Genomic DNA, 14055 nt, shown 5'->3' on the forward strand with positions numbered 1-14055 from the left:
CTAAAATCGACTCGTGAAAAGTCGCCATAACCAACGAAGACCGAACACAAAAAACGCTCAAGACAGCGTTTTTGTATGAAAAAAATTCCATACTGAAACGTAAATTTTTTTCATACATACTGCCGACAGCGTTTTTCGTCGTAAAGCCTAGTACGCAGATCACGCTAAAATTTATCTTTCATACAAATTTACTCCAAAGATAAATTTTAGCGAGGATTTTTAGCCAGGTAGTACGCAGTTCACGCGCTAAATTCGAATTCTCATCTACTACTTTTGCAAAAAGTCTCCACTCAATTTAGCTCGCGAAATAATGCTCAGCGCATTTTTTCACAGATAAATTTTGACATTTTTGTGGTTTTTGTTGTTGCTGCAAGGAATAAGAGGCAAAAAAAACCTTGGAATATATAAAAGAAGAGGAATAAAACAAAATGAGAGCGTAAAAAAGGTATTCTGCAGGTAAAAAAAATATGTAATGTAATATTGAATGTAAGCTGGTATAAGTTAATGAAACTGTGATTCAGCCGTTATTTTTAAATTTAAATTTATCTTGGCTTTTAGCGAACGCGTGTAGAGATAAAAATTGTCGAGATAAAATTTAGTTTAGCGTGATCTGCGTACTGGGCTTAAGTCGTCGCGTGTGTCGTTTGTGTAGTAAAATAGATACGTCGTAGAAACCTTTATTTCAGCCTTCATCTAAGTTTTACGATGTTTTTTTAACCTTAAAAAACGATTACGAAGTGTTTTAAACTTTAAAAACCTTTCTTAAACCAACCTTTACATCTATTTCATCGATTTCAGAAGATTGGTTTATAGCCGGTATTTTTCATGAGTGCCTGTGTGGCTTGTTGTACACAATCACGTTCCACTTTTCAATTGACAAGGAACAAACGACAAAAAGAGGAACAATTTACCAAAAATTCAGTTCCTTTCGTGAGCATATTTCCACTTCACTCTCCTCATTTCTCTTGGCAAAAAACTATTGATTAGGCGATTCAACAATCAGTGTACTTTCTCAAAATATTTCACAAAATATAAAAAAAAGCACGCATGGTCACCCTATAAAGTATACATCTTCGAAAAGCCAAGATACAAACCTAAATATTCAAGTTAGGCAACATAACAAACACAAATTCACAAAATCCATCCCTTTGACATTTCTTGACTGACAGTTCTCCAGATTTTTTTTTTATATGACATAAAGTTAGAGTAAAATTATTTCTCATTCAAGTTCACGCAACAACTGTGTTAATTTTTATTTATTTAAACAATTATTCAATGTGCCTTCAATAAAAATCCAATAAGAAATTATCAAGTCATTTCGAATTTATAATAATTTGAAATTTAAGTTCAAAGAAACTTCCGAAACAAACGAAAAAAAACTTCAAACAATGGAAGACATATTTCACTGGTGTCGTGAAGGAAATTCAATTCAAGTCCGATTATGGCTAGATGATACAGAACATGATATGAATCAAGGGTAAATTAAATAGAAAATACAAATATCTTTATGTATTGCAAATAAAAAATGGAAAGAAATTCCAATTTTGATGAAAAAATCAAATCTATAATTTGCAATAGAAAACTCCACCCCTACTTATTTTAGCTAAGTTCCGTCATCGTTTATTTTGATGAAGAATGAGGGCATTATGTAGGTTGTTGTTTTCATTTTTAGAATTGCTTAAAAGGTGTCAGAAAGAGACAGATAAATTAGTCATTTGGGACTTTATTTTTGTTTACCTCGAAGCTCTCGAATCTTACCCAACGTTCTCTTTCCCGCTTTCTCAAATATTTGAGTTTTCTTTATCTCAAGGATAATTCCTACAGGTATGGAAAACATCTTTTATAACTCCAATCTCCAATTCACAAAAAATGACACTAAGAACTACCAAACCTTCTCATATACTAAACATTTTTGAATGCAACCTAAATGAACTCATAAGCTTCCGCTGTAAGTCACTTATATCCCCTAGACAACATGGGTTTCTCAAACGTAAGTCCACTACCACTAACCTCATTGAATTTGTGTCCTTTGCCCTTTCAGCACTTGAGGCTGGGCTGGAGGTCGATGTTGTCACCGTAAGCCCATCCGCCACGACAAGGCTTACCCCCATGGATGGGCAAGTCAATGCTCAAGATGGGAAAAATCTTAACTTGAGTAACGACTATGAATTTCGCCCTAATACTTTTCAAACTTACTGCACTTGGATTTGAACCTATATTTTTTAAGTAGATATCTTTCTACCTATGTATCTAGCTTACTCTAACCCCTTTTTCGCTACATCCTGGGTCCCTCAAGGAAGTCACTTCAGCCATCTCCTCTTCATTCTTACCATTAATGACATCGACCTGATCATAAAGCACTCCCATATATCATTGTATACTGACGATACTAAGGGCTGAATTCATAGTCGTCACTCAAGTTGAGAAATATCTTAAGCATTCGCTCAGGCGAATCCTTATTCATAGTCATTACTGGAGTCGAAATTTTTCTCAATTGAACGTCGAGGAGGCTTTTTTACTTGAGGAAACGCTTAAGTATTTTTTTCAGTCAGTTGACATTAAAACGCAAGTGTCATTGCAAGCGTTTGTTTTTTGTATTTTACAATTAAAATTTGGACTCTCTTGACGAAGGACATTTTAAATAGTTTGTACACATTTATTAATTTTTAAATATTGCTTAATCGCGACAAATCAAACCGACGACGAATTATTAAAAAAAATGTTTTTTTTTATGACAGTTAATTCAAATCAATCAAATTTTCGAGTTTGAGAAAAAATTTTCCTCAAGACAATATTTTTCTTTACTCAGTAACGACTCGAGTAACGACTGTGAATTCCGCTCTTAGATTTTTAAAACAATATCATGGGTAAATGATTCCAAACTTATCCAATCAAAACTTCTCAGTTTGTTGTCTTAAAATCATTGTCTCGAATTAAATGTAACCAAATGCCAATTAATGACCTTCTCACGTAAGCGCATAATATCTCCTCCCCGTTACTACCTACTCTACAATCAACACATTCCCATATAGACCAGTGCCAATAATTTTGAAAATAAAAAAAATTATTAGCAGCATATGGGTGGTTAGAAAATTTAGGATAAGTGGATATGAAAGGAAAAATAAATTGCCCACAAACAAATTGGGGGAAAGGTGATGGGTGGTCGAAAAAGTGGGGTGGGTGTCAAAAATCATGTTTTTTTACGATTTCTGTCAAAAGTAGACCTCCTATCGAAAAAATCTAAATGCAAAAGTTGTAGATAGTATAAATGTCTACAATTTTTACTTAGACCATTTTTTTATATAACCTCAAAAAAAAAAAAAAAACTTTGACTAGTGAAATCGAACAAGGCATTCGATTTTTTCTGCCCTGTTCGATTTCACTAATCAAACAGTTTTTTTTTATAGAAATTAAAGTATGTTTTTCAAATGGTTTTTTGTGCGCTGAGCTCGAATCCGAAGTCAGAAAAATTCTATTACATCACGTTTTTGAGATATTACCATGCAAAAACATCACAAAAATAGTGTTTTGGAAGTTCAAAATTCAATATCTCAAAAACTTTGCACGTTAGAGGTATTCTAATGCTAGATTTAAATTAAGAAGGTCAAAGACCATTAGAAAAGTATAATTTTGTTTCTATGGAAAATTATTTCTCGCCAATATTACTGTCATTTACGGAAAAATCAATCTTAAAAATCGTTTTTTTATTTTTTTCAATATTTTCTAAAACAAAAGTATAGTTTTCCCACACAATCTTAAATAAAAGGTTTTAATCTAAATAATTGCATTCAAAAATTTTCAGAAATCAAAAATTTTTTCGGTAACTTTTTTGGTTGAAAAATAGGCTATTTTTTCAAATTAAATTCGTCAAAAATCCAAAAATTTACTTTTTGTTCAAAAAACGTTTTAAATAGATAGAAAACAAAACAAAGTTATTTTTAACCAAGTTTTGTTAAAATCCAACCATTTTTGTAAAAGATAAAAATAAAAATTTTTTCGAATATTCTTGAGGTTATATAAAAAAACATTTATACTATCTACAACTTTTGCATTTAACTTTTTTCGATAGGAGGTCTACTTTTGACAGAAATCGTAAGAAACCACGATTTTTGACACCCACCCCACTTTTTCGCCCACCCACCCCCTTTCCCCCAATTTGTTTGTGAGCAATTTATTTTTCCCCTTTCATTTATCCATTTATTATACATTTTCCCACCACCCTAGTGTTCTAGTAATTTTTTCAACTTTTGCCCTATGAAAACCGGATTGGCACTGGTCTAATAGTTGAAACGATTCGAGACTTTGGTCTCATATGTGATTTAGAACTCAATTTCTAATGCACATCGACAACATGATATACAAAGCCAACTCAGCCCTCGGTTTTGTTTAACGATGGTCCAAAGAATTCTCTAACCCTTATGTGACTCACTCCCTCTATATAACCTTCGTTAGACCCATCCTTGAATACGCCTCTCAAGTCTGGTCACCATATCACCATGTCCACATAGCCAGAATCGAAACCATTCAATGTCGCTTTCTTCGCTTCGCTCTTCGTAACCTACCGTGGGACGATCCCTTAATCCTCACTCCCTGTCAAGATCGTCTTGAACTAATTAACTTGAAAACTTTAGAGGAAAAAGATATTCTATTTATTCACCTACTTCTCACCGGTTTTGTTGACTTTCAAACTCTCTATAATTCAATTTTTTTTTCAAAAGCCCTGTTCAATTGGAGGTGGTAGTCTACTAATAGTAGATGTTTTGGTTAATCTAGTACTATCATCTACTCATGCTCTTCTTCCCGAATAGATACGATTTGTATTAAATTCGTTGAAAGTACGTTCCATTGAAAATCGGTAGTAAACTGCTATTAGTACTTTGCCACCTCCCAAAAGAACAGGGCTAATACTAACCCCCCGGAATTTGAGAAATCCTCGCCTTCTTTATCTGTCCTCCCACCTTGCATCCTATGTATAGTAGTATAAACACGAAACTAGACTATTTTGATTTCAACATCAGCACGTCTCTCCTTAAACACCGCCTTCTTAACTGACCCGATCACCCCCTAAGTTAGATATAACTAGTTTTTAAGTTAGATTAAATTATTGTAGCTTGAATAAATGTGGGTGTTACTCCGACCAAAATTAAAATTAAAATCTTGGAACACTTTTTTTGATTGCCAACTATTCTTGTTTTAGGGATGATCACGGATTTAGCCCATTGCACTGGTGTGCCAAGGAAGGCCATGTAAAGTTGGTGGAGATGCTTCTCCAGAGAGGAGCTCGCGTCAATGCGACCAACATGGGTGACGACATCCCACTGCACTTGGCCGCAGCTCATGGTCATCGAGATATCGTGGGTTTGGTATGAAAATGAAAAGTCTTTGATATAACATTTTGTGGAGTCTTAATTGGTTGTTTCTTTTCTCCAGCTTCTTCGTGAACGATCTGATGTAAATGCCACCAATGAACATGGCAATTCTCCTCTGCATTACACCTGTTTTTGGGGCTATGATATGATCTGTGAAGATCTTATTCATCATGGAGCACTTGTGTCGATAGCCAATAAAGATGGTGACACTCCATTGGATAAAGCCAAGTTGAATCTCTCTAAGCGACTTCAAGAGCTTGCCGAAAAGAATGGTCAGGAATTGAAGAAGATCAGTTTCAAAGATCAATCATGGTTGGGACTGAAGACACGTTCGCGTGATGCAACTTTGTCTCGATTCAAGGGAATTAATATTGGAGATTTGGATTTGCATAGCAAATTGGCAATTACACCGTCTGGTGAGACATGGAGAGGAAAATGGCAAAAGAATGACGTCATTGCTAAGGTATGCATAGTGTCTTCCTGTTTGAATTGAATTTTTATTTTGTTTTTTTGATGACTCATTTGTAGATTCTTGCTGTACGACAGCTTACGTCACGCATATCGAGAGATTTTAATGAAGAATTCCCTAAACTACGAATTTTTTCACATCCCAATATCTTGCCAATTATTGGAGCGACCAATTCGCCACAGAATTTGATTGTTATTAGTCAGGTATGACAGAGTTTTATGTTTATAAAGAATAAGTTAAATTATTTGTTTTTAATTTCAGTATATGCCACGTGGATCATTGTATCAATTGCTTCATGGAGCAGCTGGTGTTGTTGTTGATACATCACAAGCTGTTCGATTTGCTTTGGATATTGCTCGTGGAATGGCATTCTTGCATTCTTTGGAACGAATTATACCAACTTATAATCTGAACAGTCATCATGTAATGGTAAGTTTAATTAAATGATTTTTTAAGTTGATAAATGTGGAATGCAAAGTTAGTACCAAATACTATCCTGTCCTGTGAAAGCGGCCGGCTTAAGTGCCAGGGACTTAAATTTCGATATACCTGTTTGTGGTTATTTTTCGATAGCAGAAGAAAGAAACATTTTTCCGTCACTATCCGACCTTATCTTTCAGGAAGATTGATATCGTCTTCCTGTAATAAATACCAGAGTTATGCGCGTCTAAGTTATGAAAAACCGAAGTTATGTAAACCCGAAGTTATGAAAAACCGAAGTTAAATAACCCGAAGTTATGAAAAACCAGAGTTATGAACACCAAAGTTATAAAACGTGGTTTTTGGGTTGGCAACCATTGAGACAAACGATATACGGGGTTATTCAGCAGAAATGTGTCAAAAAGCTAGAGCCTGCAGGTTGTGTCGAGACAAGAACAAATCGAATGGGACGGGGGCGCCTATTTCCCCCCGGGAATAATTGCTGGAAGGCAATTATCTAAAAAACTGACTTAATTTGAAAAAAAAAACTGTTTTAAAAATTAACGGTTACCCCAACAATAACGTGCTGTACCTTTTTGTAAAGCCAAAAACTTTTCCTTTTATTATGTTTTTAAATAAAGCTGTTTCATAAACTAGTATTTGAACAGTTAATTTTCAAAATCAAAATTTTGAAAACAAAAATTTCGAACTAATTTTTTTTCAAAATTGTATGTAATTAAGTACAAATTTTGTTTTCAAAATTCAATGCTCTCATTTGTTTTAAAACAAAAACAGAGAAATGGATCCAAAAACGTCTTGTTGTTTACGAACTGCTTCGTCCTGTTTCTAAAAACACGAGGAGTAACCATAATGAACACATGCGCACATAGCTTTCTGTCACAATTTACATTTTTGTTGAGAACAAATATTTGTGTGAAAAAACACGTTGAATTACACAAAAATAATTTTAAAATACTTTTTCTAATCCACACTTCGTATATCAATCTTTTTATTAAGTAAAAATTAAATTGATTCTGGCATCCATAATGTTTTCGTTCTATTCTGAGAAATTCACAAATGTCGTGCGTCATTTATGCTTAACGAAAGTTAGCAAATCGCGCATATGCTCATTATGACTATTCCCATAAGAATTTTGTGTGAACCATAACTCACTCATGCCATTATGACATAATCCCAAGCGAGCTCATGCCTATTATAGTTTGGACTTTAACGTGCAGTACTCCCTCATAGATCTCGCTCTTAGTGACATGCAAATGTCATCATTCTTAATCAGGGTTACAGTTTTGGTTTCCCAGTGAAACAGTACAGACACATGTTTCCATTGATTTGTTTACATTTTGTGCTGTCAATTCCCTAGCTTGTCGAATTTATTCATAAACGTCACAGGGAATAAATGTTCGAAAACCAACAATTTGTATTCTCTGTATTTTTAAAGAGAAACATTGTATAACACCATGAAAATAGCTCTTGTCTACAAATTTAGGCATTTGAGCATACAAGAGTCTTTTGTGGTCGGAAACTTCAAAAATTGTCCTTTTGCAGATCGTAATAGTAATAGTCAATTCAGATTAAATTTTCTTCCGTCAGAAAAAAAAAAACGATCTGCCAATCTCTTTTTCAATTTATGTGATATTTGTTCTTATAGAAGTTTCTTTTCGAACTTCATGTAATTTAGTTTCGTGACGCGGTTAATCATTCTGCTTATAGTTAAAAGGCTTGCAGGCCTTTCAACCGAAACTAAACGCCAACCGAGTTATGAGTCTTTTTTTTGGAGCTGGTCTCGCTTGTTTCCGGTCCTTTATGTTGTTACGGTAGATTTCTTTGTTCTTTAAATAAAAATTCACTAATTTCTATGACCTAACTACTTCTGTAACCCTTTGTTTAAAACATCCCATTTTCTTGTAAAAAGTGGCTCAATAAATCAAACTTTACTGTATGAGAAAAAAAAAAAAAAAAATACGCACTGATGAATGAATGAAGTTCTGAATGAAAATGAATACTAACATTGAATGATTAAAGCAGGTGAACCTTTAACTTATTAAAATTTTGTTTTACTTACTTTTACTAACTTTAATATTTGTTATAATTCTTTTGTAGATTGATGAAGATTTAACAGCACGCATTAACATGGGCGATGCGAAATTTTCGTTCCAAGAGAAAGGACGTTTCTATCAGCCAGCATGGATGTCACCAGAAGCTTTACAACGCAAGCCAACTGATCGTAACTGGGAAGCTTGTGACATGTGGAGTTTTGCCATTTGTGTTTGGGAATTGGCCACACGTGAGATCCCATTTGCCGATCTATCGCCAATGGAATGTGGCATGAAGATTGCCCTAGAAGGCCTTCGTGTTAAAATTCCACCAGGAACTTCATCGCATCTATCAAAATTGATAACTATTTGTATGAATGAAGATCCTGGCCGTAGACCTAAATTCGATATGATTGTTCCGATTTTGGATAAAATGAAACGTTAAAATTTATGTTCATGTATTCGAGGGCCTATTTGATTTTGTATCCGTGTTCTTTTTGTGTTCTTAACTTATTAACAAAGAATTTTTTTGTCATGTTATACTCACACACAAGCACAAACCAAACGCAACACACTTTGATTTTCATTTAAATGTAAAGAAGTGCCTAATATACTTGACGACTAATGCAGGTGCCTGCCCAAAGTTCTCTCTCTTATAATATCTTTAATTCAAAAATGTCTCCGAAGAATGGCGAATTTATAATCTCTGCCAATAATGTCATTCGTGCCTTATGTGCCTAAACCTAGTGTAAGTAACGAAACGTAAAATGAATTTTAATTTAATTTTGCATTTTTGCTCTCATTTTAAGTTTCAGGAAAATAGAAATTGATTTTTTTTTTATCATTTTAGATAAATATTTTATATTCGCACAAAATAATATCAACAGCCAATTTGTTTAATTTTTTATATATATATTTACATTTTGTTATAACATTGTTGTTAAAATTTTACATAAAATATTTCCGGTATAAATTTTTTAGTGGTTGATAATATCAACCACTGGAGGTGCTTACTAAGTTTATGCATAGTATATTTATAGCAATAAAATAAAATAAGATAAAGCCTTTGAAATTTTTATTGATTTACATAAATATTTAACTTGATATAAAAATGTATTTGTATACTGTAATATTTTAACCAAATAAAATTTATAAAATGAAAAATGAAATAAAAAAATAATATTTAATAATAAATAACTCATATTTATAAAAATATATATTATATTTTTAAACAAAGCCCAAATTCATGTTATTTTCTTTGAGGGAAAACATGTTGTTTTCTTTGGTTTCAGAACTATTTCAGAAACTCGGAAACGACACCGATACATACCTGTAGTCGTCCAAAACGCGTCAAAGGCGCGTCCAAAACGCGTCCAAGACACGTCCAAAATGCGTCCAGGACGCGTTAAAAACGGAAACGACACCGATACATACCTGTAGTCGTCCAAAACGCGTCTAAAACGCACCAAAAGGCGTCCAAAACGCGTCCAAAACGCGTCCAAAACGCGTCCAAAACACGTCCAAAACGCGTTCAAAACGCAACCAAGATGCGTCCAAAACGCAACCCAGACGCGTCCAAAACGCGTCCAAAACGCGTCCAAAACGCAACCAAAACGCGTCCAAAAGAAAACTGCAGTAACAGTTAAAAACTCGAGGGTGACCGGGCCAGATCGAATTAAAATTCGGATTCAGTGGGTCCAAATACATATATGTACCTACATATCGGTAGGTAGGTGTTGTCCAGAGTATATGCCACAATTTGTGTTTGTGTTCCGTTGTGAATCCTCCGAGATTCCCAATAAAACTCAATAAGTGAAAAATGTATCTGCAGTAAATCAATTTGAGGTGCATAACAATTTTCTTTACATAAAACCGTTATTTTTGTTTTGAATGTGTCCTGTTTCTGTAAATAGCCTGAAAAAATATCGAAAACCATCCATTTGTATATCATTATGGTTTCACTTTGTCTACTTCACCGCTTTTAGTGGATGGCAGCGTCATTGGGGGTGGCAGTGTCATTGTTCCAGATTCATTCTTGTGTTGTTGTTGTAAAATTTCTTCCCTCAATCCTATTCACATTTATTCTGGAAGCGAAAAACTTTAGCCCAAGGGGGTAGAATTCTCCAAATCGTTAAACATTGTTTTTAAAAAAAGCACCAGAACAAAAAAATAAAACCAACACTATACGAATACGAACAACAAAAATTAGTTCGCGAAAGACTTGCACCCAAATTAGAGCAACAACAGCAAAACAATGGGGAAAAAAAGAGAAGAAAGAAATAAAGAAGTACCGACCGGGGTGGAAGTGCAGTCGATTTTTCTGTGCAAATCTACCCTTTTTGCATAGAAAATAAAATAAAAGTTATGCACAGAGGGGAGTAGGTATGATGATGATGAGGATGGTGAATGATGTGAACGCGCGCCTGCAGCAGTCATTAAAAAATTAAGGACATGCAAAGTCGAGCGGCTGCTGGCTGGAGGATAATGCAACGAGAATGAGTTGTTTAAAAGTGGAACACGAAGCAATTGGATGGAAATTAGGACAGAGAATATCATCATGATTTATATGTACAAAGAAACAAAAATTTGCATGTGCTTAAATTAGATGATAGTGGAAATTGTCTCGAATCTATGTGTATTTCATTTTTATTTTTGTTCTTTAAAGGCCCAAAGGTTTAGTTTTCAAATGATTGTAGTGAAAGATATGTTTTTTTTTTTATTTTATCACTACAATGCACAGTATTTTGAAAAGATGAAATTAATATTGGAAATACAGAAGGTGTTATAAAATAAAATTAAAATAGATGGTCTCGGTGGTGTATGAGTGATTTTTTTATTCTTAAAATCAATACAATTTTGTATTTTTTGGGAAAAAACCTTTTCAGTTCTTAAATTGCGAAAAGATCCAAAACCATGCGCTTATCGACCTCAACGAGGATGTAAATTGTGTCTATCCCTAACTGAAAGTTAATGCACCGATCACCGGTCATTCCGTAGCTCGATTATCGTCAGACGATAATGTTTGTGCGATAGAGTTGCTTCACGTAAAATTAAAAACTCCAATCGTTTGGACGATCACGTTTTCGCTAAAATTTCACGTAATACGAATATTGTCTAAACGTTCACGTTTGAATGATAGCTAAATAATATTGACGTTCATAAACATTTTAGTTTTTTTTTTTTTTATTATTACATGATTTTAACCAAATATAATTTGAAGTGCAGACGAGTCAGTGTGACATTTCGAACAGTTTGAGAATTTCTGAAACTGCATGAAGAAATAAACGATAAACGAAATGAATTTCGCTGAGTTACGTGAAGCAAATTGTAGACGATCATATCTACGATTATCGTTTTGACGCTTAACGTTTTGAAAATTACGGAATGACTAACCCCCCAGGTTGATCGCAGAAAGGGGCGGCAAGCCTCACGGTTTTGTAATCTTTTTTTCTGAAGCTAGCTTAATGTTGTTGTTTTTGCATTTGCTTATACCAGAAGTTTTTAGGCCTACCTTTTTTCATGATCATATTGGAACGTTGTATTTTAACCGAGGTTCTCAGTGTTTCGTACTTTCGCTGTCATACCAAGCATCTTCATCTTGTCCAAAATTTTGAACCGTATTTAAGTGCTTGACCAACAACAGCGATATAGTCTTTTTTTCAGCTTAATAATTCTTTTCAATCCAGTATACCGTGGAACGACTCATCCATTCTAAGCTAACTCAATGATTGATATCGTCACTGCAAGGAACTTCTATTGAACATACATCCCAGATTATTCTGGACTGAAACTTTTCGATTGAAAAACTCAGACTCTTTCTAAGACTGCCAATTTCAGTCGTAATTCGTAACAATGAGGATCAAGCTGTTTCCAACTTCTATAAATTGAGATGTTTTTCGCAAAGGGATAACAATAAAAGTATCCAACCTGACAAATTTAATTGAAGCTATTTTTTTAAATATGATTTCTTTAAAATGAGGCACTTATTTACTCCAAATCAAATTGTGGTGTTTGTTTAAGCGAATCGTTTTAGTTCTCGTATTTTATTTGAATTAAAAATAATAAAAAAGACATCATCATAATATGATATTGTTGTTTTAAAAGATATATCTTGCTGCTTTTTATGTCAAAAACTTTACATAATCAGCCCTATTGTGAGTTTCACTGACCAAACCTGGAAAAAGTGAATTTCACTTTTACTTTGTTTGGTCAACATAGTATTTCATAGTTTTCGATAGCCTTTCTGCGATGTCGGTTCAAATTTCTGCCAAAAATTCTTATTCTATCTAGGATGCAATTAAGGTTTAAAAATCTCGGCAAAAGGCATCTTTTTCCACCTGCTTCCATCCAATTTTGAGTCATATACACTGATAAAATTCCACAACCATTCTTTAATCATCAATTTGAAGGACATCAAGCGGTTACTGGAGTTTGAAATGGCCAACATGCTACCTAGCAGTACTTTCGCAAGAATGGTACCGATTGAGTTTTTAACCACCTGATTTCCGTAGCAAAACATCTGCCAGACTTTTGTCCAAGTTTTAATTTTAAATTAAATTAATTTCAATGCATTTCTACCGAAACCGATGTGTATCGCTCATCTCCAGCAACACGACTCAAATCTTGTTGTAGTTAACTGAAATTTACTGATCTTTCTCTTTTTATTGTAATTTTTTTAAATTTAAAATCAATACGTTAGAGGTAAGAGTCATCGTTATTGTTCATCATTTTAATAATTTTTGTCTAAGTACTAACGTGTCTCGGCATTTTTTCATTTTCTTGAACAGGAACACTCGTCTTCTCTTCATCATCTCTTCAAGTTTGAACCTTCGACCAATCATTCTTGCATCGCATTTAACATTTTGTCTTAAAAATGTACTTTGTTAGTCCCCGAAATCTATCTAGCTTTGACGCGAACATTTTTGCATTGTTCGAAATCAGTACCATGAGTATTACTCATGGGAATGCTTGGCGGAAAAGCGCTGTTACCATTTCATTCTATCAAAATGTTCTGTACAAAATTTTGCGAAATTTTATTTTTTTTAAGTTTCGCCGTATGCATCGTGAAGATATTGCGTTTCATCTCTTACTTACTGCTACTGCCAACTGATCTTCGGTCGAACCCAGGAATGCACACTTTTGGGCATGTTTTAAAGTCGTTAGTTTCACCTTGGTGTTGCTGTACTTATTTTCTTCTTAAGTTGTATTTTAGTTCAAGCGGGGATAAACCTTTACAAATTTGTCCTTAAAAATGTCGCGGGACGGGACATATGGATTCATTTTCAAAGAAAAATGTCCTAAGCTCATTTTTCTACAGCAAATATATAAATATTCATTTGCCATTCTGACTGAATTGTAAAAGGTAAAACGAAGGCCAAGAGGTAAAAAAAAATGCTAAACCTTTCAAGATTGCTTTTTTTTTTATCGTGATGGAAATTTAAATATAAAAAAATATAACACTCAAGGACATATTTGTTTTCACCAAAACAACTCAAGGTTTATCTCAAGAATTATCAAGATGTTTTTGTTTTGTACGCATCATCCAAGTATCTACACACATATCTACGTACCTCTTATGCTAAACAAAAAAATCCTATTTCGTAAAAATAAAAACCTTGTGCTGCCCCCAGGAGTTGTCAAAAGGTTTTTTTTTCTTTTTAATTTTTCTTTTCTCAAGGACACAAACCGTTGCCGCTAGTTGATATAAAAATGCATTTATGTATATTCTGTTTAATTTTCATTGCAA

General features: G+C 33.8%; 1 protein-coding gene across 1 annotated transcript; it reads left to right on the forward strand.

The window, feature by feature from the left end:
• The first annotated feature begins 1187 nt into the window (after positions 1-1187).
• LOC129911762 (integrin-linked protein kinase homolog pat-4) lies at positions 1188-9386 on the forward strand. The gene is made up of 6 exons (XM_055989675.1): positions 1188-1477; positions 5198-5363; positions 5431-5832; positions 5898-6041; positions 6100-6267; positions 8377-9386. Exons 1-6 carry the CDS (start codon positions 1389-1391, stop codon positions 8752-8754), a joined length of 1347 nt encoding a protein of 448 aa, XP_055845650.1. The 5' UTR covers positions 1188-1388; the 3' UTR covers positions 8755-9386.
• Positions 9387-14055: the final 4669 nt, after the last annotated feature.

The sequence above is a fragment of the Episyrphus balteatus genome, chromosome 2 (assembly GCF_945859705.1).
Source record: "Episyrphus balteatus chromosome 2, idEpiBalt1.1, whole genome shotgun sequence".
In the NCBI taxonomy this organism is placed as follows: domain Eukaryota; kingdom Metazoa; phylum Arthropoda; class Insecta; order Diptera; family Syrphidae; genus Episyrphus; species Episyrphus balteatus.

Bases quoted from the DNA above. Each gene is read 5' to 3' on its own strand.
- LOC129911762 (XM_055989675.1), top strand. From the start codon at position 1,389: ATGGAAGACATATTTCACTGGTGTCGTGAAGGAAATTCAATTCAAGTC. The intron at 5,364-5,430 runs GTATGAAAATGA...TCTTTTCTCCAG, and splicing joins ATCGAGATATCGTGGGTTTG to CTTCTTCGTGAACGATCTGA. The intron at 6,042-6,099 runs GTATGACAGAGT...TTTTAATTTCAG, and splicing joins ATTTGATTGTTATTAGTCAG to TATATGCCACGTGGATCATT.